General features: G+C 33.4%; 3 protein-coding genes across 15 annotated transcripts in view; 1 reads left to right on the top strand and 2 right to left on the bottom strand.

Annotated features, from left to right (window-relative positions):
* Positions 1-1224: 1224 nt before the first annotated feature.
* LOC126769165 (terpene synthase-like) lies at positions 1225-16328 on the bottom strand. The gene is made up of 8 exons (XM_050487791.1): positions 16176-16328; positions 15649-15803; positions 8804-8948; positions 5879-5999; positions 4589-4728; positions 3260-3362; positions 2697-2824; positions 1225-1651 (listed from the first exon to the last, which is right to left on the bottom strand). The coding sequence occupies exons 1-8, from the start codon at positions 16218-16220 to the stop codon at positions 1556-1558; spliced, it is 933 nt and encodes a 310-aa protein (XP_050343748.1). The 5' UTR covers positions 16221-16328; the 3' UTR covers positions 1225-1555.
* Positions 16329-17167: 839 nt separating this feature from the next.
* On the top strand, positions 17168-20632 carry LOC126769153 (uncharacterized). Its single transcript, XM_050487771.1, has 3 exons — positions 17168-17545; positions 18337-18529; positions 19712-20632. Exons 1-3 carry the CDS (start codon positions 17296-17298, stop codon positions 20433-20435), a joined length of 1167 nt encoding a protein of 388 aa, XP_050343728.1. The 5' UTR covers positions 17168-17295; the 3' UTR covers positions 20436-20632.
* Positions 20633-25393: 4761 nt separating this feature from the next.
* Positions 25394-27726, bottom strand: part of LOC126769110 (calcium-activated potassium channel slowpoke) — a 65421-nt gene continuing 63088 nt past the window's right edge. For all 13 annotated transcript variants that reach the window (XM_050487672.1, XM_050487664.1, XM_050487661.1 and 10 more), the window contains 2 exons: positions 27342-27567; positions 25394-26837 (listed from right to left, as the gene is read on the bottom strand). In XM_050487672.1, coding sequence (XP_050343629.1) covers positions 26757-26837; positions 27342-27567 — 307 coding nt within the window. In that variant the 3' untranslated portion in view covers positions 25394-26756. The remainder of the gene's footprint in view (positions 26838-27341; positions 27568-27726) is intronic.

Below are 27726 nucleotides of genomic sequence, written 5' to 3'. Positions count from 1 at the left end.
TATGCATTCACAAAAGAAAAATAGTATATGTAGTATATCAGTTGTCTGGTTTCCATAGCACAAGCTCTGCTTAGTTTGGGATCAGATGACCGTGTGTGATTAATGTCCCAGGATATTAAAAAAAAGTGTAAAAAATATAATATACACACGTGGCTTCAATGTCATTCCGTCACTGGACTCACTCTTTGTGTGATATAATTTATGGATCTTTGAGTGCGAGTGATATTATTGCTCACTCGCTCTATCCATGATTGTATAACTTTAAAATCAAGCGTACTTCATTCTTCAGTTCAGATACTGCGATGTGGTTTATAATACTATTAAAACTTATTTTAAATGTACTTCAAGAGTTGTTTGTGTATAATACTTATTATTTTTAAAAAGGAAATATTTTAAACAATTGCCAAATAATATATAAGCCAACCATGACTAGGATTCTTGCTGCGAACTTTATATTTAATATGACAACACTCAAAATTATCATTTCAATTATATTTTAATATTTAGCAATAATTTAATTTGCGATGAAACTCTATCGTTTGATTAATATATAAGTTTCGTTAGTAAATTCTTTAACAACCCAAGACGACGAACAATAATTCGAAAAACGAATCAAAGCTTACGTCGCTATTAGCTGACATCTTTGTAGCCTTATCAAATCGAAGGAGTAAAGATGAACAAATCTTAGATTTACATATTAAATGCGATTTGCTGAAAGCAGACTAAATTATGTACTACAAACAGTTCTTGATTTATATATCTTTATTTATAATCCACTTTTTCACTTAACTACTTATATCCACTTTAATATTACTTCCAAAGTTCCGATACCAAGTTCGAAGACGCCATTTTGTCACAAATTAATGTCAAAGCTGTTTATTTGTTTTTACTCCTTCAATTCGAATAGGTTATAGTCACTAAACATCAAAAATAAATAACCAAAATTAAGCCAAAATTAATTTCATAAGTACAAGAAAACAATTAAGTAACTATCTAAATTAATAATAATTATGTTTGTTGTATATTTACGAATAAATTAGCAATTATATCGCTAAGAATTCGAATTTTAAAATATTAAAAAAAAAAACTTTGGTAAGGTTTAAAACAAACCAATCATAAAAAAGAAACCGTTTAAAATTTCCAATTTAAACAAAAAATCAAAATTTTATGTAAAAAAATTACTTAATCACAGATTAAATTGACTTTTTTACAGAAAATATATTTTTTTTAAAACTTAAATATGAAAAAATCGTACGTCTTAAAATATAAATTAATACAATAAAAAATAATTTGTTACAATCAATAATAATAAATACAAGGATTGTAACAACACAATAACCTTCGAAAGGATAATCAGTTGCCATTTGAAACAGAAAACGTATTTTTCTTAATACCTAGCAATAGTTTTTATTGAAAGATGTATGCTCTTTATAAAGTTCATAAGCGGTGGATATTTTACGAAACGGTCAAAAACCGTTTTAAAATTGTGTATGTTTATCTGCATCAAACGTTAACTCAGAAACATAAATAATGAAAATATATATTAACTTTCAACTTATTCTTCATTGAGGGCAGGTTTCTTGTCTCGTCGCCAGCTGAGCAGTTCGTCTAACAGCTCTTCCAAATGCGGATTACCACCTAGACGTTTGACCTGAAAAATTTACGCAATTGTCAGGATGTGTCGTATTTTTGTTTTGTAAGGGACGTATTTTATTCGAATAAAAGGCCGCAAACACCGCGGTCTTGGGTTTAATTCCCTAGTTGGGCTAACAGAGCATTATTGGGTTTTTCTGTCGATATAGATTAGCAGAGTCTAGAAGTGATTGGTCTTGCGCCTGAACTCTTAGCAGTCGTGTTAGAGAAAAAATAGACAGCGCAATTCTCTTTGCGTTCATGCAGTACAACACATTCTTCTATGAGGACTTCAGTAAATATTCAGTAACAGCCTGTTAATGTCCCACTGCTGGGCTAAGGCCTCCTCTCCCTTATTGGGGAGAAGTTTTGGAGCTTATTCCATATGAGGACTTGTGGACGAATTTTTCAATCGTTTTCACCTTGCGTTAAAAAGTGTAGCAAGTCTTTATAGTGATAATTTGCACATGAGGTCTCGTGTTGGTTTAATAGCAAAATCCTATTGTGGGTAGGTACCACTCACTCCTCGCTTATTCTAACGCTAAGCTGCGATTAGCGTAGGATTATTGTGCTTCTGTTTGAAGGGTGAGCGAGCCAACTACAGACAGAAGCGACATAGCATCTTAGTTCCCAAGGTTGAAAGCATTATGATGCATTAGCGATGTAAGGTAAGGTGACCACTTACCATCAGTAACAGTAACAGCCTGTTAATGTCCCACTGCTGGGCTAAGGCCTCCTCTCCCTTTTGAGAAGAAGGAATGGAGCTTATTCACCACGCTGCTCCAATGCGGTTGGTAGAATACACATGTAGCAGAATTTCAATGAAATTAGACACATGCAGGTTTCCTCACGATGTTTTCCTTCACCGTATAGCACGAAATGAATTATAATAACAAATTAAGCACATGAAAATTCAGTGGTGCTTGCCCGGGTTTGAACCCACGATCATCGGTTAAGATTCACGGGTTCTAACCACTAGGCCATCTCGACTCTCACTTACCACCAAGTAGCCCATTTGCCACCCGATACTCGCGACGTCTAAATATGAATTGTATATAACTTACCTCAGCTCTGGCTTCGTTGTCGAGCTCCTGTAGACGATCCCGCGTATATTGGAAGCTTCCAAACCTTTCCAAGAGGGAGATGCAGTAACGCTTCACTTCTACGTCTCTTGTACGTTGCCTGAGAATATCTGAGAATGCTAAGGATATATTTTTTTACTTTTTTATTCATGCAAATAATTAAAATTTAAGTGTCTGTTTGATGCTATATTTTTAATATATATACGCTATACGGCGTTTTTATATAATTATGGAAATTTACAAGTTACCAAATCAAAACAAAAACTATTTTGTTTGTCTGTTTGTTCGGAGTAATCTTCGAAATGGGTGTACCTTACTAATGTAAATAAATGAACTCGGAACCTTTGAAAATACCATATAGGGGTCATCCCTAGAGGGTATTTTCAAAGGTTCTGAGTTCAACATATTTCCGTTTTCAAATGTTATTGTTTTGTTTAAAAAAAACATGATATTCGTGTTATTAATTTGTTATTTAAGAACATGCACGCACTTACACGCACTTACACGCACACGCACGCGTACTTGTCACTTTATATAAAGGATACGAAGTACTTGGTTGTCGCCTTTCTGATTTTGTATCGCATGTATGACGGGAAAACTGAATTTACCCTCCGTAAGGTCTTCGCAATAGCTCTTGTTCTCGGAGTACTGGAAAAAGAACAATTACACAATTCGATAATAATTTCTCGAAATTCTCAAACCAAGTAGTCACTTGGTTAGGAAACGTGAATCTTAACCGAGAATTGCAGTTTGCAGTTTTAAGCCCAAATACCATTGCGTTCATGTACTTGAGTTTTTATTAATTCTGTGCCCTAGCAATCCATCAATTCGCTGAATCATTTAAAAAATAAAACATTTATTCGTACTAAAAAGGCATAAGCTTAAAATCACCAACCAACAATATTACGCAAAAAGGGCTTATGTCATATAAAACGGCTTATACATGTTCGTTGATGCTATTCTGATTACCAAAACTAAGGGTTATTGATATGATTTTCTTTTATTTTATATAAAATTGGTAAGCGGACGGTCAAATGGACCAACAGATGGTAAGTGGTCACCACCGCCTATAGACATTGGCGCTGTAAGAAATATTAACCATCCCTTACATCGCCAATGCGCCACCAACCTTGGGAACTAAGATGTCGCCCTTCATGCTGGAACATAACAATACCAGTTGCTGTTTAGCGGTAGGATATCTCGTGCTCGGTAATGTAAAATATCGTGAGAAAACCTGCAGAACGTATTGGAGGAGCGTGGAGGAGTAAGCTCCAAGCTTTGTCTTCTAAAAACCTGAGAACCTAGTCCAGTGGGATATTCATAGGATATTACTTACTCGGAATTTTACATACTACGGAATATGAAGCATTGGGGTCAGATCCTATGGTTAGTTTTAGTAGAAAAGTCATAAGTTGTCGATACCATTTTAATGTAAACCCGTTTTTCTCATACAATTGTCAAATTAATAACAATAATAATGTCCTCCAGACCGATTTCGGCCACGGCGGCCAATCTCAAGAGAGATTAGCCAACTACGCAGGAGATATTATAGTGCACAAGTGTGTGCGCAAACACAGGTGCACTCTCTATTTCCTAACTCTCATAATCCGATGGGATGAATCGGACACGACCGGAAAGAGTTCAGGCGCAGAACCAACGGCTTTACGTGCTTTCCGAGTCACGAGAGTGTACACACTTCCAACTTCCAGACTCCGGGCTGCTATTGAGAATTTTCTGACAGTAAAACCCAATAACTTTTCTATTGGTTCGACCTGGGCATTGAACCCAGGACCTGGGTCTGCGGCATTACATCAAGCCACTAGACCAACGAGGCAGTCTGCTGTCAAATTATTATAGTATTAGTCAATACTTGCCTCTTGTAAGCACAAATTGCAATAATCGTCTCTTATTTGGAAATATAGACCGAGGATCGAAGACAGTTTGCTGAAATCTGATTTGTTATCGCTAAAGAGCTGCATTAAGCGAATCGCCAACATGAAAAGTCCGCCCGTCTCTGAAAAGACAATAATATTTGAACTTCATAACATTAATCATAATATAATACAGTTATAATAAATGAGATAAAAAATATGGTAAATAACACGTCATACTAATGGTGCTTCCACACATGCGCGAGTCTTTTTTTTTTGCTTTCTAACCGCTCACCGTTTGCGGCAACAATTTAGTTATTTTTTTGATTAATAAGGTCACGGCATATGCAGCTGGTAAACTATCGAATTATAAATTGTAGGCAGGACGCACGCATCACATTTGTGTGAATGAATGTTGCCAGTTTTATCTCATGTCAAATCAATCAAGAGGTACAAAAATATGACGTTTTCTCTGTGTTTAAAAATGTCAAATTTCTAATTAATCACCAAATTTTATCGGACCGACAAATGCCCCACCTTTTTTTTAAATAATTAGGCTAGCGCTTGACTGCTATCACACCTGATGGAAAGTGAAGATACAGTCTAAGGTGGAGCGCGCTTGTCTAGAAGATGCCTATTCACTCTTGACTTGAAGGTCCCATATTGTAGGTGGTGGGGAAAACGGAGGTCGGGAAGATATTCAAGACCTTAGCGGCGAGTGTCAGAAACGAGGAAGCAAATCGTTTCGTACGTGTCTTAGATACGTTAACTACGTATGGGTGCTGATCTTTACGATAAACGGTACTTTACCTGAAGTTAAGTAGTCACCACTGCCCATATAAGGCCAATAGGCCATCATTGGTAGAGCTTTGTGCAAGCTCGTCTGGGTAGGTACCACCCACTCATCAGATATTATACCGCAAAACAGCAATACTTGGTATTGTTGTGTTCCGGTTTGAAGGGTGAGTGAGCCAGTGTAATTACAGGCACAAGGGACATAAAATCTTAGTTCCCAAGGTTGGTGGCGCATTGGCTATGTAAGCGATGGTTGACATTTCTTACAATGCCAATGTCTAAGGGCGTTTGGTGACCACTTACCATCAGGTGGCCCATATGCTTGTCCGTCTTCCTATTTTATAAAAAAAAAAAAAACTTGAAAACTACACCAAACAAAGCACAACAGCACTAGTAGTAGTATTGCTGTTTAGCCGTAGAATAATATAATTCCATATTTGAATTTATAACAAAAATCTGATAAGAATAAAAAAAAAAAACAGTTATTACAAGTCATACTTTTCATAGTCATCTCCTTATACTCCTCTTCAGTTGGACATTGGAAATTGTCCCTCCAGTATATCTCTATGCCTTGACCTCGGTGCAACTCCAGCAGCTGTTCTGTGTACACTGCGGTAGCCTGAAATAATATAATAATAATAATATCAAGATATTATTCACACACGGCCATCCGATCCCAAACTAAGCAGAGCTTGTGCTAGGGAAACCAGACAACTGATATACTACATACACTATTTTTCTTTTGTAAATGCATACTTATATAGATAATTACACCAGACTCAGGACAAACAGACATGTTCATGCACACAAATGTCTGTCCTGGGTGGGAATCTAACCCACAACCTTCGGCGTGAAATGCAGGTATCTTACTAACCACGCCAACCGGCTCAACATAGAAACGTATATATACATATAAATAGCACCTTGAATAACAGAGTGGTATTGCTCTTGATCGAATTTCTAAGCATTTTATAGGCATATTGAATATAAAGTAAAAATTCTTTTCTTTTCAATCTAATGAATCACCCAGTGTCTTAAAGGTGTCGAAAAACGTACACATTTTAATGACTATATTAAAATATTTGTATTTCTATGTGTCATTTTATATATAATTCAGTTCTGTGTGTTCGTGACAATTATTTGGTCAAACAGCCATATATCTACATATGTGTGAAGTGTCGCCATTATAAACAATAATAGATATCGCATTTTGATCACGTAACTGAATGAAGTCCTGAAACTGCAAGATGTAATTGATTGTATCACAATCTTGCAATAGTGTGCCCTACTCTAACTCTTCGAGGTTAATTCCTCGGTTTTACTCTTACAAATATCTAAATTATTAAATGAGCTATTCTTGCATCCATAAAAAAAAATCGTGTATCTCCGCAACGGTTCTAACGATTCGGCTCAAACTTTGTATTTAGATAAGATTTTGCTTTTTAAGTTTATAAATACTTACGTATTAGGTTTATTTCCTAAAAAAAATATAACTAATTATTACTACAGATGCTTAATATGATATCACGAGATATTCTTTTTATTTCTTGATTCAATAAAAATTAACTGCGATTAATGTGGTCTGTTTGAAGATACACGCTTTAATTGTGTGTGTGTGTGTGTGTGTGTGTGTGTAACAAATCCTTCCACAGTACTGTATGTGAAATATTTTTTATTACATCTATTATATGTATAATTGTGGAATTTTATTTCTGGAAAGTGCTTACGATTCCCTTTATGTCCCATATTGTATCTGTGTGAGATTGCCCGTCTTATGTTCTCTTAATGTATTTGTGTACTAACTTTTACCGTTGTCTGTGTGAATAGTTTTTAAATGTGTGTCGTAATTAACCATTTGTTTTTATTGTAATTTTTTAAGCGGGAAACGATCGGTGACATTTAGACTCTAACTAACATACAATGATGGCGTGTGTCTCAGGTATTTAAGATGACTTTAATGCTGTACTAAAAAATCCACTTACACGAAACAAAATTCTTATCAAGCTACAAGTTCTTAAATTATATTTTTATGAGTATATTCTTATATATATCAATGTACTAGAGCGAACGGCAAAAAACGGCAACTTTTGGAGACTGTCAAGAAGAGAAAAGTTGCATATCTCGGACACGTGCTTAGGCATGAAAGATATGAACTTTTGCAACTCATTATAATGGGTTGCCGGAAGGAGAGCTGTTGGGCGCAGAAAAAAGTCTTGGCTGTGCAACATCCGTGAATGGACGGGAACCGCGTGTGCTGCCGAACTCTTTCGCCTCGCGAAGAACAAGAAGGAATATTTAAAGCTGACTGCCAACCTTCGCTAGTCGGAGTGGCACTCGAAGAAGAAGAAGAAGTACTAGAGCGACGTAACAATATATTGTTCTTAAATAAAGATTACTTTTGTATTAATCTAAGAGACCAAAATCTTGCAATATACGTCTTCATACCATTACAATGGCAGGAGGAAAAAGATAAATAAGCCTTCGATATACATAAGTGAATTATTCTTAACAACAAAAATTACATTTAGTTACATAAATTCGCTTTTAATTAGACGCCCAAGCTTCCGATAAATTCGCTGCTTTTTAAATTTTTTAACGCAATTTTTAAAGTATCGTATTAATTATGAATAAGTATTGTATCCATTATAAATTGTTTTAACTTTTAATGTAGAAAATAATAAAATCAAATCAAATCAACAGCCAATCGTTGTCCACTGCTGAACATAGGCCTCTCCCAAGGTGCGCCAAAGCTCCCTGTCCTCCGCCTTCCGCATCCAGTTATAAAATAAAATAATAATTATGTACATATTTAATTACGCACGTTTAAATTTACCTAATTAACTATATATATCATTATTGAAGGTTTTTCATTTAATTTTTAAAGAATATTATTGTTTTTTTTTTTTGATGATTCAACTGCTTCTACTGTTAACGCATACTAAAGTTATGACTGTTTGTACAAATTTAATATTTTTTATAAATTCCATTTTAATTTGCAAGATTATTTGCCAGTGCTTTGTATCAATTATCGATCGACGAGCCGGTTGGCGTGGTTGGTAGATACTTGCCTTTTCACGCCGAAGGATGTGGGTTCGATTCCCACCCAGGACAGACATTTGTGTGCACGAACATGTCTGTTTGTCCTGAGTCTGGGTGTAATTATCTATATAAGTATATATTTGAAAAATGTCCCAGTATATTATTATTATTAATTATTTCTCAAATAAAACAAATCGAAAACTTTTATTTGAGAAAAAATAAACCACATCGACACATTATCGATTATATAATCGGAGAACATAAAAATAAACTTATTATAACGATAATCTTTTACGAATAATGAAAAAATCCACAATGTGCGCTTATGTTTCCATTTGTTTCTAATACGCAAATAAAGAATAACAATATATAAGGTTGCATTACCATTGGATGTCCAAGTTGCAAAGTCTTTTCAAGGGCGATGATTATGACGTAATTAGCTGCATTAATAGTGCTCGCTATGCCGTAAATGGAATGCGCCACTGGTATACCTCGACGTAGAATGGAATTATCTTGTATGTCGTCCAATCTGGTACAAAAAAAAGAAATATTTTAAAAATAAACCAGACTAAAAATTTATGACATCAGCGTAATACGCAATAATCACGTATTTGCAATATGATGTCATTGACTTTTGCATTTTAGTATAAATATTTTAATTTGTTTCAAATCTTTTTATCCTTTTTAAAAAAAATATCAGTCTCGGCTTTATCATTTTTTGACATACATGACGCAAAATCATGATAAATTATACCCTTAACAGGAACTTAGGTTGGGACAAATATAATAATAAATTCGAGAACAATTATTCATCTATTACGTTTTAACAACTAACCCAACTAACGATTTTAAACCCATGTAATAAAACAGGCTTTTGCCGCGGCAAAAGCCTGTAGTTGTCTTGCTGCTGAACTTTCTCTACTCTTGAGGAGAAAGTTTTTGAAAACATTCCACTACACATTTTTTATAATTTATGGAACGCCAGGAGTCTACGAATATGTAGGTGAAGACTGCGTCATTGATCTAGTGACAGAGGCGTAGATTTTTTTTTATAGATTCGGAAGGTGGACGAGCGTATGGGCCACCTGATGGTAAGTGGTCACCAATGCCCATAGACATCGGCGTTGTAAGAAATTTTAACCATCGCTTACATCACCAATGCGCCACCAATCTTAGGAACTAAGATGTTATGTTCCTTGTGCCTGTAATTACACTGGCTCACTCACCCTTCAAACCGGAACAACAATACCAAGTACTGCTGTTATGCGGTAGAATATCTGACGAATGAGTGGTACCTACCCAGACGAGCTTGCACAAAGCTCTAGCACCAGTAGCTACCACCTCAAAGATATAGAGCCCCCTAGCTACAGGAACCCCGACCACAGTAAGCAATAATTCGTAAAATGTTATCAACGTCTAATGTAAATCTCACCCGACGACCGTACGCTAAAATTCACCTGAAAAAAAGGTCATCGCCGCAGTTAGGATGAACGGACCCCCACTAAATTTTGACACAGGGCCCATCAAAGGCAAGCTACGCCCCTGTCTAGTGATACGAATATGGAAACTGATTTTATCTCCCTCCCCCAAGAATAAATACAGTACATATATATTATACTGATAGACTTTATTCAACATAATTAATGCACTAAAACATTAAACAGCTCCCGAGTTTTCATTTGATTCCACGCTTGGAAAACGAAAGGCGAGCTAGATTTTGTCATATTGGTCTTATCTTAACATTATATATTACCAACAGGTTAGGAACCGTGGCTCTAGTAGCTAGTAGTAGATGATGTACATTACCGTGCCTGAAGAACGTAAAGCTATTGGTCCAGCGCCTCAACTCACTCCGGTCGTATCGGATTATCAGAGTGATACGGAATGCACCTGTGTTTGTGCATGTGTGTGTACTATAATAATGTCCTCCAAACCGTTTTCAGCCACGGCAGCCAAGCTCAAGAGAGATTAGCCAACTGCGGAGGAGATATTATAGTGCACAAGTGCGTGCGACAACACAGGCGCACTATCTGTTCCCTGACTCTCATAATCCGATGCGACGGCAATCCGACGCGACCGGAAAGAGTTCAGGCACAGGACCAACGGCTTTACAGGCTTTCCGAGGCACGGGAGTGTATACACTTTCAACTTCCAGACTCCGGACTGCTACTGAGAATTTTCTGACAGAAAAACCCAATAACTTTTTATTGGCCCGACCTGGAAATTGAACCAACGACCTCCAGGTTTGCGGCCTTACATCTAGACCCCAACGAGGCAGTCAGTACTATAATATATGCTGTATAGTTGACTAGTCTCCCTTGAGAATGGGTGCCGTCAACCGTGGCCGAAACCGGTCAGGAGGACATCATCGTCGGGTTCTTCTAATCACGAGAACGTTATCCGCTGCTTACTTTATTTTCTTAGCCTTATAAAAATAGTTTACGATTAAAGTTGACAATATAAACTGTTTCTAGTACGTCATTTCAAATAAGTTCCTTCTTGCATATTTTTACTTAGTTAAATGTTATTTTGTTCGAGACAATGTTGTCTCAATTTCATCATTCAAACATAACATTATAACGAGTCCATCGGCGATAAAACAGGTATTGAACAATGATTCAATGTATTTCAAATACATATATTTTTTAAATTATTACAAGAACATGAAATTCATGCTTGTTACGTAAATTGTCAAAATTTTAAGCGAGTAAAACCGCGAAGCGCAGTTTTTTTATGGTAAATGATCACCAACGCCCTTAGTAATTGGCAATATAAGAAATGTCAACCATCGCTTACATAGCCAATGCGCCACCAACCTTGGGAACTAAGATTTTATGTCCCTTGTGCCTGTAATTAATTAATTATTTAGTTACTTATATAATAATATTATATAAAAAAACGTTCCCCGGAACACGCTGCGACTTCAAGTATAAACTGTTTTTATATTGGAATCTACTATTTTTCATATAAACGTTTCCAAAAACATTTCAAATTTTTTAGTATGGATAGATAATTGTTGCTACATTAAAACACGTTAAATTATCACATCAAGCCGAGATGGCCTACTGGTTAGAATTTTAACCGACGATCGTTGGTTCAACCAAAAACTAAATTTTCATGTGCTTAATTTGTGTTTATAATTCATCTCGTGCTTGACGGTGAAGGAAAACATCGTGAAGAAACCTGTATCTGTCTAATTTCACTGAAATTCTACCACATGTGTATTCCACCTACGAGCATTGGAGCAGCGTGGTGGAATAAGCTCCAAACCTTCTCCTCAAAAAAAAGCAAAAGAGGCCTTAGCCTAGCAGTGGGACATTCACAGGCTGACACTTTACTTTATTGTGAACTTTTCGCCTTACTGTTTTTTAGAGTGTATTGATCTGAATGTAGCTTACATTGACTTTGGTATGTATGTGTGAAAGAGATCGTATGCTACAGCGTGATATCTGAAAGAGACTGTCGTGTCAGTCAGCTTCATACTGAACTTTAATCTATTGCTGTACATAGTGACTTATTTACAAGTTAGCAGCAATTTTTGCTCTATGCCTTTCACCAAATATTGGAACTCAGTGATGTTTGTTGAAATAATGCATTCCTATACTACGCTGCAACGGGAAAAAAATGCTTATATCAGTTCCCTAGTTCTGACTTTAATAAAACAGCAACAGAAGATAATATTACAGCTCGATAATGATAAAAAGATAAAAAAAATATTAATAATTACCAAAAAGCTTAAGGGAGTTACCATTAAGGTAATTAAGGTCTAAACTAAAAAAAATGGTTAACAAATAAAAAAATTTACTCTATAAATGAATATTTAAAATACAAGAATGTATTGAATAAATGAATAATTAATGAATTTGAATTGAATATGATTTGTATACAATTTTTATGTAGTGCATTTTTTATTATGGCATTTGCATACCATCTTTGGTTGTTGTGGCGGATTTTAATCATTGTAACATCAAAAATGAACCTACAACTTTGCAAATAAATAATTTAAATTTGAAAAAAAAAATAACTAACTTAATTCTCGTGCGAAACTGATAAATCCAATAGTATCGAAGTTACATCCTGTTTTCAATACATAATAAACAGTTTGTCGATAAAAACTTGGTATTCTTTTGACATCCATAAGAGACATTATATGAAAATTTAATATTATTTTAAAATGCAATGGTTTCATATACTTGGTAGTTGACAAATTGCATAAGAACGTACAAGTACTATTCGAATGGAGCATAATTGCTTATAAATTCCAAAGCATTTGGAAGCGTAACATCTACAAATTAATTAATAAAAACGAAGTCGTCCCTCTAGTTTGTTAAGTGACAATTAAACGAATGATCGTAAACAACAATTAATCATTTACGGTGTTATTTATAAACGTAGCGGGTGATTAGTCAAACAATGCTTTGACTTTTTCTTTCGAATGTCAAATCAATAATTACGAAAAGAGCAAATCCGTGTATAACGAAACAGCCGCTAAGCAACATTTATAAGTAAGACCATAAGGCGTAACTGAAAAAAGCACTATCATTCCAAATTTGAAATCATTTAAAATGGAATGCGGGATAATAAACACACATATGTCATGAAACACATGCGACCTCTTTACGATGTTTTCTTTCCCGCCGAGCAATAAATAAATTAAAAATACAAATTCAAGCACACGATAACCCATTGGTGCTAGCACGGGTTTGAACAGGCAATCTTCGGTTAAGATTCAAGTGTTAAACACTGGTCGACCTCGGCTATATCATACATACTATATCCCGGTATTATTATATGAAAAGAAAATTAATGTATAAGTACCATCTTTTACAAAATTTTATATCTATTATAGATAAATTAATTTCAGTGTCGTCTGAAAGCTCATTGGTCGTCTATTACGTCATCGGCAGCTACTGATCAATGACCAGTCCGATTGAAGCCAAAGTAGTGTTAGAAATCCTTTTTTATTTACTTCAATTAATAAATTTAATAATTACATATTTTTATATTTTCATGGTTTCAGAACGTCATTGGTATTGTTTTGTAATAAAGATAAAAAATAGTTTTCCCGCGCTTTTATAAAAAAAAATGGAGAACCGAACGACTGACATCGAATTATCAATATATGATGATATTTTGTTTTAATTAAATTTATAAAGATATCGTAAGTTTATTAAATCAAAACTAACAAATAATAAAATATATTACTTGTACTGGTATTTATTAGTAGATAATTTCAATTTGATTATCATTTCAGAAATTGGATTCAATTGGAAATTAATTCATGCAGTTCTGCTAATTTTTCATCCTATCATTGAATATGTTTTTAAATACTGAGATGTCATCCAATATATATTACTAGTTTCCAACAGCGACTTCGCTTGCGTTTGAGTGGGGGCAGAGGTGGTACCGTCTTTTACTGCGCAACTGAAAACGTGTTTGCAAAATTTCATGATGATCAGTTGAGTTAGTAGGGCGTGAAAGCATAACAAAGCCGGTTGGCGTGGTTGGTAGATAAATGCCTTTCACGCCGAAGGTCGTGGGTTCGATTCCCACCCAGGACAGACATTTGTGTGCTTGAACATGTCTGTTTGTCCTGAGTCTGGGTGTAATTATCTATATAAGTATGTATTTACAAAAGAAAAGTAGTATATGTAGTATATCAGTTGTCTGGTTTCTATAGCACAAGCTCTGCTTAGTTTGGGATCAGATGGCCGTGTGTCAATAATGTCCAAAGATATTATTATTATTATTACAAACAGACAAACTCACTTTCGCGTTTATGGTAACGAGCAAAATGGTATGAATTGTACCTATTACATATTACTGCTTAGTAGGAATGTAAGTTGAGATAACAAAAAAAACACAATGAATGAAACACTTTTAAATGTTTTCATTAATAAATATTCAATTAATATCGAATTAAAGTGGAATGATCACCAGCAAGGGGAACTTAATATTTATGTTGCCAATACAATTAAAACTCTTATTTTATTCAACCTGAGTAACATTTCATAAGAGATTTCAGTGTCTCGATCAAAAAAGTTTCTTTTCAGAGGCGTTAACACTCAAACCCTTTAAATCAATATCTATAAATATATAATCTCACATAGTGGTAGTAGAAATGGAACATTTCATGTGATTCAGACTTAATTGTTCCTGCATTATAATTGTTAAATTTAATATCAGATTTGGAGGTATTATTCCTAAATAATAATAATAATGTCCTCTAGACCAATTTCAGCCACGGCGACTAATCTCTTGAGAGATTAGTCAACTATGCAGGAGATATTATAATGTGCGCACACACAGATGCACTCCCTATTCCCTAGCTCTCATAATCCGATGGGACGGCAATCCGACACGATCGGAAAGAGTTCAGGCGTAAGACCAACGGCTTTACGTGCTTTCCGAGGCACGGGAGTGTACACATTTCCAACTTCCAGACTCTGCGCTGCTACTGAAAATTTTGTGACAGAAAATCCCAATAACTTTTTAATGACCCAACCTGAGAATTGAACCCAGGACCTCAGAGTGTGCGGCCTTACATCTAGCCACTGGATTCATTTGACTTTATTCAAATAAATTTTCGACCAATTAACGAATGTTAATATAACAACATGTTATAACTATATTGTAATGTAATATATAAATACTTTATTATATGTTTAAATTTGAACAAATGTACATAACACTTATTACTTTGTAACTTCATTTAACAAAGGTCAATTATGTTCACAGATAAATTATTGTAATGATAATGGAATAATAATTTTTGTTTTAATACATAATTAAAATTATACTCATGTACATATAAAATTAAACAGAATATTATTCCATTTATTTACAAGCTGTACAATATATGAAATATAATTATTTAATTTATTTAATATATAATTTATAATATATTAATGATAGTTTTTATTATTATTTTTTATTTATTATACATATCATGAAAAATTAAGTACATATGGTATTAAAAATAAAAAAATGTTTAAGACTTAATTGCTTAAGTTTTTTCTCAAATAAATTGTGATAAGATAAAGTGTAACTCTAATGGTGTGTATAAAAGATAGATGTAATTTTATTACAAGTTTCAGTATATTAAATTAAATATACTATATACATACATACATAATATTAATATATTAATTAATTTAAATATTTACGTAGACATGGATAAATACAAAATTCACTAATAAAATATATTACTGAATAAATAATATACTTACAATAAGCTTGAGTTGTGTAACATCTGCACTATCTCTCCGATGGCACGTAGTTTCTCATCGCTTACCCTCAGCCAATAGTTAAAAGCCAGAGTAAGCTTAGAACGTATTTGCTTCCCCGGTACTTGTTGGATGTACGTAAAAGGCATCAGGAGTTTCTTTAGAAACATTTAAATTAACATTTTACATAAATGTGTGACAGATTCAAGTCATTATTGAATAAAATTTAGCATTATGTATTTTAAAAGAAAAATGAATTTATATTTTAATTGTAGTGAAATAGAACTTACAAGATTTCAACTAACAGTAAATTAAAACAAAAAAAAATTGCATTTTTTGAAACAGATATGACTCAACTTTAACATGAAATCAATTTAAGGTACATATATCTAATGTATCAGTTGCAAACCAAATTCTTAAAAAATGGAGTTAATTTATGTTATTTTATTTCGGCGTAAAGTTTCAATATTCAAAAATAAATATAAACGTGACGATAAAACCATAAAATGTCATGTTATAACCAAACTCACCTCATCCTGATTTTTGTCGCCACTTTTTGTTGTAATTTGCGACATTTTGTCAGTGAATAAATTATTTTCCCTATAACAAAACTTAATATTGACGAAATACTGTCCAAAAATCGATTTCCACTGCAGTGGAACAGAAAATGACGTCTGACGTCTGTCGAGTGTTGAATGCGAGTTTCCATTTACCAGTTGCCACTTACTATAAAATTATAATAAAATATTTGACAAATGACATTAGCATTTAGGAGTTAGGCTATACAAAAACCTTAAATAAATTTTGATTGAAAGAAATGACTATTGTTCGAGTTTAATAATAATTAATATAAATACTACCTAATTACTACTAAACTATTGGTAATTATTCAATTCGCAAATATGTGTCAACAGACAATATTGCACATAAACCTAATACCGCGTTTTTTAGTTACAATAAGGAATAGGTGTAAAAAAAGCTATATGATTTTACTGAAATAACATATATTATAACCGATATAAATACAAAGTAATTTATATACATTTAATTCTCACTCCTTTAAAAGTAAAAAGATGACTCAAATAATTTTCACTATGACTTGTCTAAGCAATATTGTAGTATCAATCATTTTCAATAAAATTATGCGTCGGAATTGTTTAATTATATTATGATTAATATAATTAAATATAGGATGATAAAATCGAATTCTGGTTTGGTTAAATACATTTTGAGAAAGAGTTTACTATATTTATAAATTCTCTCTAAGTTTATAAAAATTTTAAAAAAACTTATGATATCATATGATATTATGTTTTGAATAAAGTTCTTATTATTTTTGCTATTATCCTAATACTGTTATTATTCGAATAAGTTAACGTAATACCCTATATTGAATAAAATTTAGGGTATTACGTTCTGTAATTAATTTTCATAATAATAAAAATCGATTAAAGTAACTGACGCTTGGTAACTGGTAACACTGTCGATATCAAGCTGTCATTCAAATTCTGTTATTGATTTGTTGATGATTTTAATATTTTGAAAATTATTTTGTATTAATATCAGTTAATTTAACAGCTATTTATAAAAATTGAAAACATATAAAATTAGGACAATCAAAATATGGAATTAGTGAAATATTAACTGATTATGTCGGCACGTAAATATATTTTATCCGCTCGAGAGAGAAATATTAATAAAATTATTGATTATTTGCCACAAATATCTCAACAAAGGGCTAGTTATCGTTCTGGTCAAGAGCTACCTGCACTGTCCGCGAATTCTAGTAATTTCGTTAACAGGAATCTTTCGTATTCATTTAAAATACCTCATTATGCGGATGATAGCTTAGAGAGAGCCAGTACACCGTTTTCTGATTTTTTCTCGGAAAGTGAAACAGGTAAAACACGTACCCGTATATTTTTTTTTGCGATAGCAAACTCAAAATATTATTATTGTTATTCCTTATGCCTAACTCACATATTCGTTGTAGCTAACTTTGATTGATTTTTTCACAATTTTCAAGAATTAATTATTCTTAATTAAGTAAATTAAAATAAAGAATTATTAAAAGGCCTGACTCAAACTTTTCACATAAATTATGCGAACAATATATGTTGTCATATATATATGTTCTCAATAGCATAAGAATATCCTGTTATATATATAAAAATAAAAAAAATAAAAAAATATGTGTGGTCATGAGTTATTGGTTAGTGAAATAGCAAATGGGCCACCTTATGTAAGTTGCCATGGTCCATTAATATTGGCGATGCAAGAAATATTAACAATTCCTGACATTGCCAATGGTACCTAAATGGAAGGGCTTTCACTCAGCCCTACCTAGTAAATATAAAAAAGTATAATCTTTTATGATTACATTATTATATATACATATATCACAAATTATTTGAGTCTATAGTCTGCAAAGTAAAATGTAATATTTATTTATAATAAATGTATTTTGTGAAATGCATTAAAAAACAAAAAAATAGTAGTTATTGGTTTTTTTATGCAATATACAAAATAGAATCTAACTTACAATACAACAATACAATAACAGCCTGTAAATGTCCCACTGCTGGGCTAAGACCTCCTCTCCCTTTTTGAGGAGAAGGTTTGGAGCTTATTCCACCACGCTGCTCCAATGCGGGTAACTTAAATAAAATGATTTATGTTATGATTTTCCAGATTTTCATAGTGAAGAAAGTGACAGTAGCTCTGGTTCAGCACTGAGAAGGAACACAGCTGAGGCAACCAAGAGTTTGACTGAAGAGTGGGAGAGGATTGAAAGGACTTTATATGATGAGGAAGGGGAAAAGAGTTCTAGAGCAAATATTCTTGAAGAGTGCCGACAATGGAGACAGCTGCACCCACAACTCAGGTAAAAATTTTTAAAAATATAAGTAAAAAACTAAAAATTCAAAATATTGTATGTGCTAATATTACTTTTTTTCATACATAAGTACAAAAATTTTCATTTTAGAGTTTTTATTATTTAATTTTCGCTTATAATTGATTGTTCTGTAAATAAAAAATATTAATTAAACTCAGAAATTATATTATCTACGATCATTCTACCAAAACTATTTATTTGAAGTCGTATTGTACCAAGTCAACCTAGTTGTAATGTGTGTGACAGAAAGTGTAAGTTTGTTCGTTTGATTGGAAGAGAAAAAATCATAACAATATTAAGAATATTTATAATTTTACTTACTTTCGCTGTGACAACGTCAAGTACTACACTGAATAGAAAAGGACTCAGGGCCGAGCCTTGGTTTTTTTTTATATAGAATAGGAAGGCGGACAAGCATATGGGCCACCTGAAGGTAAGTGGTCACCAATGCACATAGACATTGGCATTGTAACCACCATAAATGTTAACCATCACTTACATCACCAATGCGCCACCAACCTTGGGAACTAAGATGTTATGCCCCTTGTGCCTGTAATAACACTGGCTCACTCACCCTTCAAACCGGAACACAACAATACCAAGTACTGTTGTTTTGCGGTAGAATATCTGATGAGTGGGTGGTACCTACCCAGACGAGCTTGCTTGGTGGACACCAACTGTGATCGGGAAAGGGTGTGTGTCGCCAACGGCGGTCCTTACTATTGATTCCGAATTATGGTATATATCTCGTATGATGTCAATATAATATTATATGCTTTGAATTTTTTTTTTTAATTTTTCTGTACATATCTATAGTTCCTATGTATTCCATAGATAATAAAAAAAATCTACTCAACTTTGAGACAGTGATAAAAATATTATAAATTATAACCTTTATAAAAGACCACTCGTAAACATTACTTTTAAGAAAATACATCATCACTTCCCACATACGGGCACTCCTAGCGTCCGCGCCCGGACACGACCGCGTCTATACTTGTACGCCGGCCGTCAAAGTGACGTCGTTTTAGAACTTACTTTTTTTACCACGTATCATATAATCATTCAGCTTATTTCATCCTCTGTAATTATAATTATATTTTTAATACAGTTTTTGACATCTGATAGTGTTAAAGTATGTATGTTTAAAGTATCTTAAACGTGTTACAGAATCGTTGGTAAGGCTATACCGCTACCGGAGAAAAGGCTATATCGACAAACGGAACACGAAGAGGTAATTGCCATGCATTACAGCGATTATGAACAGTTCAGTGAAAGCGAAGAGAGATTGTCACAGAGTAGCACAGACGTTACCCCACAGAACTCGCCACGTGTGTCTGTCACGGATGACATATACGAGCCAAAATTATCAAGGGAAAAAGTGTCCTACAAATTCGAAGAAAGTTCTGATCTACCAGATACCTTCTGCTCGCTATTACATATAACACCTATACAAATTCGTAGCCCGTCGCACAGAAAGCGACCAAATCCTTCAATACTCCGTTCAGATCTAGCGTCTTCGAGATGGATGAGAAATGCAAGGCCTGGCTCGTCGATCCACTACGAAAGGAACAGTGCCAAGTCATTTGTTTCTCTTGATACAAGGAACTATAATAGTATTATCACAGATAACAGTAAAGTATTAAATGCAAGGGTTCTGACAGCAAGACATAGGGAATTAGCTAAATTAGAACCTCTTTACACACCTGACTATCCCCCAAATGAAGGATCCAAAATTTGTAACGGTATACAAAGTCATTTTAATGTCAGGAAAGTATCCCTCCCTCCACTACTCTTGGAAGAAGAGAAGAAAAAAGTATCTATTAGTTCAGCAAAGAAGTTACGCTCGAGGAAAATGTCAAAAGGCTATTTAGATAAATATAAGCTTGGCTAGAAATACAAATTATCAGAGCCTTTAAAATAATTTAAAAAAAAACATATCTGTTGAAAAGAACTATATTACTGGCTTGTTGTTATCAACGTAACAGATTTTAAATTGTCAATTTTATCATGATTTTTTTTACACATTGTAGGTATTTATGTATTATCAGTAAGACTAAACAAATTATATGTGATGTTAATTTATTGTACAGCTGCGCTTGTAACATAGTAGAAAATCAAAATATATAAACTATATTATTTTTTAAATGTATTTTTTATCCTAACCATAAATACCTATTTTTAAACATATTTATGCAATTATAAAATAATTTACATGGGTGGATAAGAAAAAATAAAAACCACACTTTCAAATACAAATACAGAATTTATTTTGATATTTACATTATTTGCATTTTATTAACAATCAACATCAACAATATTAAATAATTTGTTTTTGTGTTGTGATTACATTTCGAACAGTCGGGGTAATATTACATTTCCCGAGTTGTGCAGTCGTTTCGCTTTTTAGTGCACACAGCAACATTTCCTGCTACAAAATTATGACAAGCCAATATTTACTCTATTATAATAAAACGTAAGAGCTATGTTTCCACAAATTTTGGCAGTTTGTATGGGAAGTGTTGCTATCGTACAAGTGTCAAGGCTTATGTAATATTACGTGAAAATGGCAACACACAAAATTCGACTCGCTAATCAGGTCTCTATTTACACTGTCGCTATAAAATCGATATTAGTTATTCCCGTTTCGATTTTACAGTATCAGCTATTGGACTAAATGATGATACAAGTTTCCGCTTGATATAAGAAATTGTAAAAAATAAATAAATAATTAAAATTGGTTAATTCAATGTGACCCTTCGTGATGTTTCGAATGGAAACTTGTATAATCTTTCTTAAGCGTCTCTTTTTGAATCCAACCGCAATTATGGTGATATTAAATTCAAAAATGGGCATCTAGAAGCGGTGAAAAATGGGGTTACGATTTCAAAAATTTGAGCAACTGCGAAGAAAGCTGTGAGCTTGAATTCATGGGTTGCCATGAATGCAATAACAGTTTTATTAATTACAACATAATTATACAATAGGTCGCTATGAATTAGAGTCGACGAATATTTAAGGCTATTAAATTATATCTTTACATATGAGCTAAGAGGTGAACATATTTCAAACAACAATATGGCAACCCGCAACATGAATGGCGGCATCGATGCCAATATCTGGTCAAATTAATGGACAATTGCTTTGTCTTGGCACTGGCGCTAATAGATTAAAAATGACATTAGACACAGATAAAGCATTTTAATATAGTATATCTTAGAATCTAAACTTCATAAGTCATTAAATGTAAGCTTATATATCATGGATCATAAATTTCAGGAAGTCTAGATATTACCTTGGACGCCTAATATCAAGTGTCAGTGCCAACTCAACAATAAAAAAAAAAACTTAGCATTTGACCGTCTTTACGACATAGCGATCTCCTTACTATTTTTAATCTTCTCATTTACATAATATAAATTTAAATTGTTTTAATAGTTACCTCACAGCCATCATTATATATTGATTCTACTTTAATTAAGACAGGACTATGCGTATAACAACACGACAAGATGGCATCAGCTTACAAAAAGGGTCTAGCGTATATCCGTAATATAGAGCGTTAAGATTTCTTTTAATACGTATATATAATACATAAAAATTTATTATTCTGTTCTAAAAACGTTAACAACCTCAAGCTATTAGCAATAGTCAACAATGTTGTTAATTCTAGGAGTTTATTACACACAGAACATGGTACTACCTAGTTGCGAATAGGCATTTAGTGTTTATATTATAATATCGACTTAATTTTCGCGAGAAGTCATTAAACCGAAACAATACAGGAACTAACACACCGCCGATATAGTTCATTATATAAGACGTTACTACATATAATTTTCGTCTGTACACGATTGCTTTGTGCGTGTGCACAGTACGGTACAGTGTGTGTTTATTTACGTATTATATTAAATAATAAAAAGTCGCTACTCGAATTCGAATTTCAATACTAAACTTTAAAGATCCGATTTGTACAAGATTGTCGCATCATAAATCTAATCGTGTACTGTAAGAAACTATTTTAACAACTTTGGCCGCTATGTTGGACCTCTACAGAATTATCTATTATATATTTTATCTATCTTTTAAACCGGTCAACGTCGATATACAAGGCATCTATTGATATGGTGTTTAGTTAAGTTTTTTTATACATTACGGTAATTATTATATTATTAAGAAAACTGAAAATTAACTACCGTTTTGAAGTATGTTACAAATCGGATCGTATTGTGTAAGTAATCATTACAATTTTTGACGCAACGACGCATCAACGCATAAAAATCGTGTTCGGCGACGAGAAACATGCACAGAGCATAAAAATTTATTACGTACGATAACATTAGACCACATGCAACCACACGCAGAAGGACTCAGCTATATTCTCTCTTGTTAAGGCGATTATACAATTAGACACTATTTAAATTGCACACTGATCCACCTCTATAAACTTTTAATTGCGATAAATATTTGTAATGCTGTATAAAAATATTAAAGGAAAAATCATCATTTAGTATTACCCTTAGATGTAACATTCATAATTAGTTCAAAATACCTATTAGCGTGTATTTTACATTTTTACAATGAGACATCCGAATTCTAAATCTAACTAACATACAGTGACGGCAGGCTAATTTCCAACAAACTACACACGACAGTATCGAATATAAAGTTTAAAGCAGCCGTAGCCATCTATTTTTAATGCAAAGGTGTATTTTGAAAAGTTCTTACGTAACATACAAAATTACATTCGACTATTTACAAAGAGCTAGTAATGTTAAATAGAGTTAGCAGCTGAGTTGGCGGCGGCACTCTAGCCTTTTTTTGGCGTCTACAGGCTCTCAGTGGCATGCATGGTTACTACTCCGATGATAGCTAAATTCTTTTATATTTATTATCGTTTGACTCGAGGCGGCTGTTTGAATCCCTCACGTTAAAATTTGGGTTACTCAATAGAACCGTTCGTATTGCTATACAGAAATACAACAATAAATAGATAAGAACATTTTTTTGGACAGACCGATTACTTCGATTTAAATATACCTATCGTGCACAACCATCTCATTTTTTTTTTCATAATTTTATGTTCGTTAAAGATATCTTGCGTCAACTATCTAGGTACAATAATTTTTCGAATTTATTAACTATACCTTGCCAAAATTTTCTTGTGTCATTAGTTAAAATTTTATTATGTGAAAGTGCAGATACGAATAAACACTTCACGATTTATATTTTAAATGAAAAATATCAATCTCAATCGATGTAAAGACACGGATTATTAAAATTACGTTTTAAATATTATTAAATTACGCCAAAAGCATTTTGATTATAATTTCGTACGTCACTGCAGTGAATATATCATTATCCGATCAAGCCTAACTTTTGACATTACGTTTGCCAAAGATGTTCAACTTCACTTTACTTAGCCAATTATCTTTATTCCTACTTTTCATACCATACTATATTCTTTATACCGTAACATTTATTCCAAGATTTTTTTTTAAAAAAACGTCACAATATTCGTAAGAAGTCGTTATTTTTTACAATAATATCCTTTCACATTTTTCCGCAACATGAAAGTATTTGCACTAATCGTGATTTAAATTAAACACTTGGACTATTGGAATGTACACAAAATATGGCAGTGTAATTGTTATAATACTCAATTCCGCTACGAATTGCGTTTAGCATTATAATTCGTTTGGACCGAGCTGTTTAAACGACACTGACGTTACGTGTTTTATTATCCTATGTATAAATAAGGCCGGTTATGCCTATCCTATTATAAGTGATCCTTTAATCTAATGCCGCAAACGATGGGTGAAAATGTGCTTAAATATGAAATTCGGCTTAATGGAATGTATTGACGAAAACAATCGGTCAAATTTCACTTTATGTTATCAGGCGTAGGGTTCGCACAAACATATCGCATTTACATTTTTATAAATTCTATTGTAAATACATTCGGCCAATAAATATTTGATCGATATTCTAAGTTATGAGCAAACTATGCTATCAAATTAAGAAGTTGTTTAAAAATATGATTTTTAAACTTAATTATTGTCCGATTTGTATCTACTTTGATTTTAATACAGAATTTCAATGACATATTTTAGTATGCACGAACCCTCGACTAAAACTATTTACAGGATGTTTGACAAATAATAATTTTATTTAACATTCAAAAATTACACTATTATTTGAGGTATTTAATTCGTTAACGACTAATATGCGGTGTCAAACAGCGTGAATAGAACGCGTTTAGCTCGTTGCGGTGTCTATTTAACTATATTCCTAATTATAATAATTATATTCATCGCAATCTTCATCAAACATCTTGTAATTGTGATTTAGTAATAAATTATTGCATTAAGTTCGATCACTAAATGATTCTATATGTACGATTCTAACCACGGTGATGCGAATTTGACTAATTTAGTAAATTCTAAGAAAGGAACTTCAAGTAACTGCCTGATGTTTAGTAATTCTTTATTTCGAATTTTGTTTAGTGCAGTTATTTAAAGTTATCTTATCTAATACAATAAACTATCAAGAGTCCACAATCGTCAAAGCACCCGGAGTTAATTCTAATTACATCGCAGACTTCAAAAGCCATATTAATAACAATGTCTTTTTCAAAATAATATCACACATTTACAGCAAAATTACACTTTGCACTCAGCTCTCCACGTACATCCCATTGGATCAGAACATTCTCGCAATTGCAATGGTAGTAATATATAATTTTTCATATAATATGTATCAGTTCATTTAATTATTGTGCAGCGCCGCAAACCACGTCCACTTTGACAATCCCCCGCCCTATTTGAGGAAATAAAAAACGAAAAAACCAAATACTTTAAAAAAAATATTTATTAAAAAAATAAACAAAAAAAAAAAATTAACTAAAATAATGGTGAAGCTTAATACTTGGTAAATGTCAATATTTTCTGTGCATAAGTCATAGACACGATACATAGAAAATAAAGCGTTCACCACCAATCTACACTATGATTACAATAATAATAATAATAAAAGAAACTAAATAATATCAAAAAGAAGACAATGAGCAATGGAACTGTATGCAGACTTCTACCATACCGTGCATTATAAAAAGCGATAAAGCCTTAAAAACTCTAAAAAACGACGAATTCAGTGAGAATTCAATGAAAAATCATAAAGGTGTCAAAATAAAATATAATAATGTATAAGTATATATGTAAAGTGAGAAAGTTAACACATCAATCAGTCGATGAGTATTTTAAATGCTTAATATATTTCTACGTAATATCAATTAAAAATAACCTTAATAGTGATTATGAAAAGTAATCTACTTGATAAGGAATGGACAAATCTAAACGAAGCAATAATTTATATATGCAAGTATGTACCTTATATTTATACTTTGTCCTGATATATTTTAGGCGTTCGTGCAATTAAAAGTTTAAAAGGTTCTTTTACATTGAGCATTTGATTACATAGTCCTTGTTGTATTCGATTATAATCGTTTAAAATCACCGTATGCCTACCCTCAGTTTGGAAAGTGTAATAGTGTGCAGTGCTTTTATCGATGGACATGTACACGATTAGAGCCATTTGTTACGATACGACTGTTAGCTAATATCACGGACATGACCAGATCTATATTCACGACTAAAATATACCGAGAAATTGAAAGCTTTTCTAATACTATCACTCTGATATCCTGTAAATGTCCAACGATAAGTGTCGTGTATCCATTATATAGAATCCTGTGTAATTTGTACAGACAGTCCCGGTATTATAGGGAAATTTATCCCTAAACACTATTTCGAGAAGCGACACGGATCTTGTAGAATCTTCTATTAAGTGCTCGAAGTGAGTGAAATTTTGCAGTGCAGTGTCCGAAAGGAAATGCCGTCAAAAATAAAAATAAAAAAAAAACTCAAACCCGGTATTGGCGACACAGGCAACTCAAATTGGGTGAAATGGGAGAGAAAGAGGAAGAGAAAAGTATAACAAACAGTTCGGAAGTGAGAAAGAAAAGAAAGAGGGCGAAATAAAAATAACAACTGAAGGTATCGCTGGATAACTAAAATCTGGTAATATCGACGACGTCCGGGAGAGGTGGCCGGTCGAGGAGGTCGGGGCGGGAGGGTAGGATTGTCCTCGGGCGAGGGTCGCCAGGCCCCTAGATGTAGGAGTAGGGCCCGTCGGTGAGGGCGCTGCACAGCAATAGTCAGGACGCGTCGTCCTTGCCCGCCGCGCGCCGGCTCGACCGGTACTCTACGCCCGGGTCGAACTGCATCAGCACGAACACCTATGAAGATGTACTCATTTTAATCCTCTTCTACTTTTCTATTATACTTATCAAAAGAACGAAGAAACGAATACAGTTTATTTAATAAGAACATTATTACATTCTTATAACAAGAGTAAGCTGAAAATAAACACCAAAATTTAAATTCAATTCTACTAACAAATTGTTATTTTATCGCAATCGAATCGAAGCGATGATCGTTACCATTTATCCGTTTTCGTATTATATTTTATTTAATTCAATTATTGACTATTGATATGAAAGTTAACAATTTGGTTTGGTTTTCAACAATGGTATATGTTAACATCATATCGGTTTGTTTCCGATCCAAATGAATATAGAACAGTCAAAGTTGGATTGGTATTGAATCGGGAATGTATCGTAATCGTTACGGATTAGTAGAATTGCCCACAGCAAATTCTCACATATGTTTTCTGATTAGATCAGTTCAAAGACTCATAACTTAAGCAGAACAATAGTTAAATTTTGTATCGGTATATTCACCTGATCCGTCGGCAGCAAGCAAAAGTCATCAGGTGGGTTAGTGATGACATATCGCTTGCTGCTCGCGTCGCACGAGGACGACGTGTCCCTAAAGCGATAAAGTCCGATACACAGCATGCCGTACGTCCGCAGCGCTGCCACGAACAGGTCGCCGTACTTGCCGGCCTCGCCGAACTGCGCCAGCGGACCGTCGTACAACGATATCTGACCGACTCGACACCGATCTCTGAAGGGAGCAGAAATATTTAAATTAGCAAACTTTTCCACTTTTTGATTCGCGTTTTCTGAAAGTTTTTTAAACAAAAATGTATAAAGTGTATATATTTTGGTAATGGTGTGTTCTCCTGTAATCGGTTGTCCGTGGTTAGTTTAAAGTTAATGTAAA

The sequence above is a fragment of the Nymphalis io genome, chromosome 6, assembly GCF_905147045.1.
Source record: "Nymphalis io chromosome 6, ilAglIoxx1.1, whole genome shotgun sequence".
NCBI classification, from domain to species: domain Eukaryota; kingdom Metazoa; phylum Arthropoda; class Insecta; order Lepidoptera; family Nymphalidae; genus Nymphalis; species Nymphalis io.
This window is presented reverse-complemented; position numbering and strand designations above follow the sequence as displayed.

What these genes read in the sequence shown, in the direction of transcription:
- LOC126769153 (XM_050487771.1), top strand. Translation starts at nt 17,296, where the DNA reads ATGTCGGCACGTAAATATATTTTATCCGCTCGAGAGAGAAATATTAAT. An exon ending in TTTCTCGGAAAGTGAAACAG is followed by an intron (nt 17,546 to 18,336) that starts GTAAAACACGTA and finishes ATGATTTTCCAG; the next exon opens with ATTTTCATAGTGAAGAAAGT. An exon ending in CAGCTGCACCCACAACTCAG is followed by an intron (nt 18,530 to 19,711) that starts GTAAAAATTTTT and finishes AACGTGTTACAG; the next exon opens with AATCGTTGGTAAGGCTATAC.
- LOC126769165 (XM_050487791.1), bottom strand. Translation starts at nt 16,220, where the DNA reads ATGTCGCAAATTACAACAAAAAGTGGCGACAAAAATCAGGATGAG. An exon ending in AGGCGACAACCAAGTACTTC is followed by an intron (nt 2,825 to 3,259) that starts GTATCCTTTATA and finishes TAGCATTCTCAG; the next exon opens with ATATTCTCAGGCAACGTACA. An exon ending in ACAACGAAGCCAGAGCTGAG is followed by an intron (nt 1,652 to 2,696) that starts GTAAGTTATATA and finishes TAAATTTTTCAG; the next exon opens with GTCAAACGTCTAGGTGGTAA.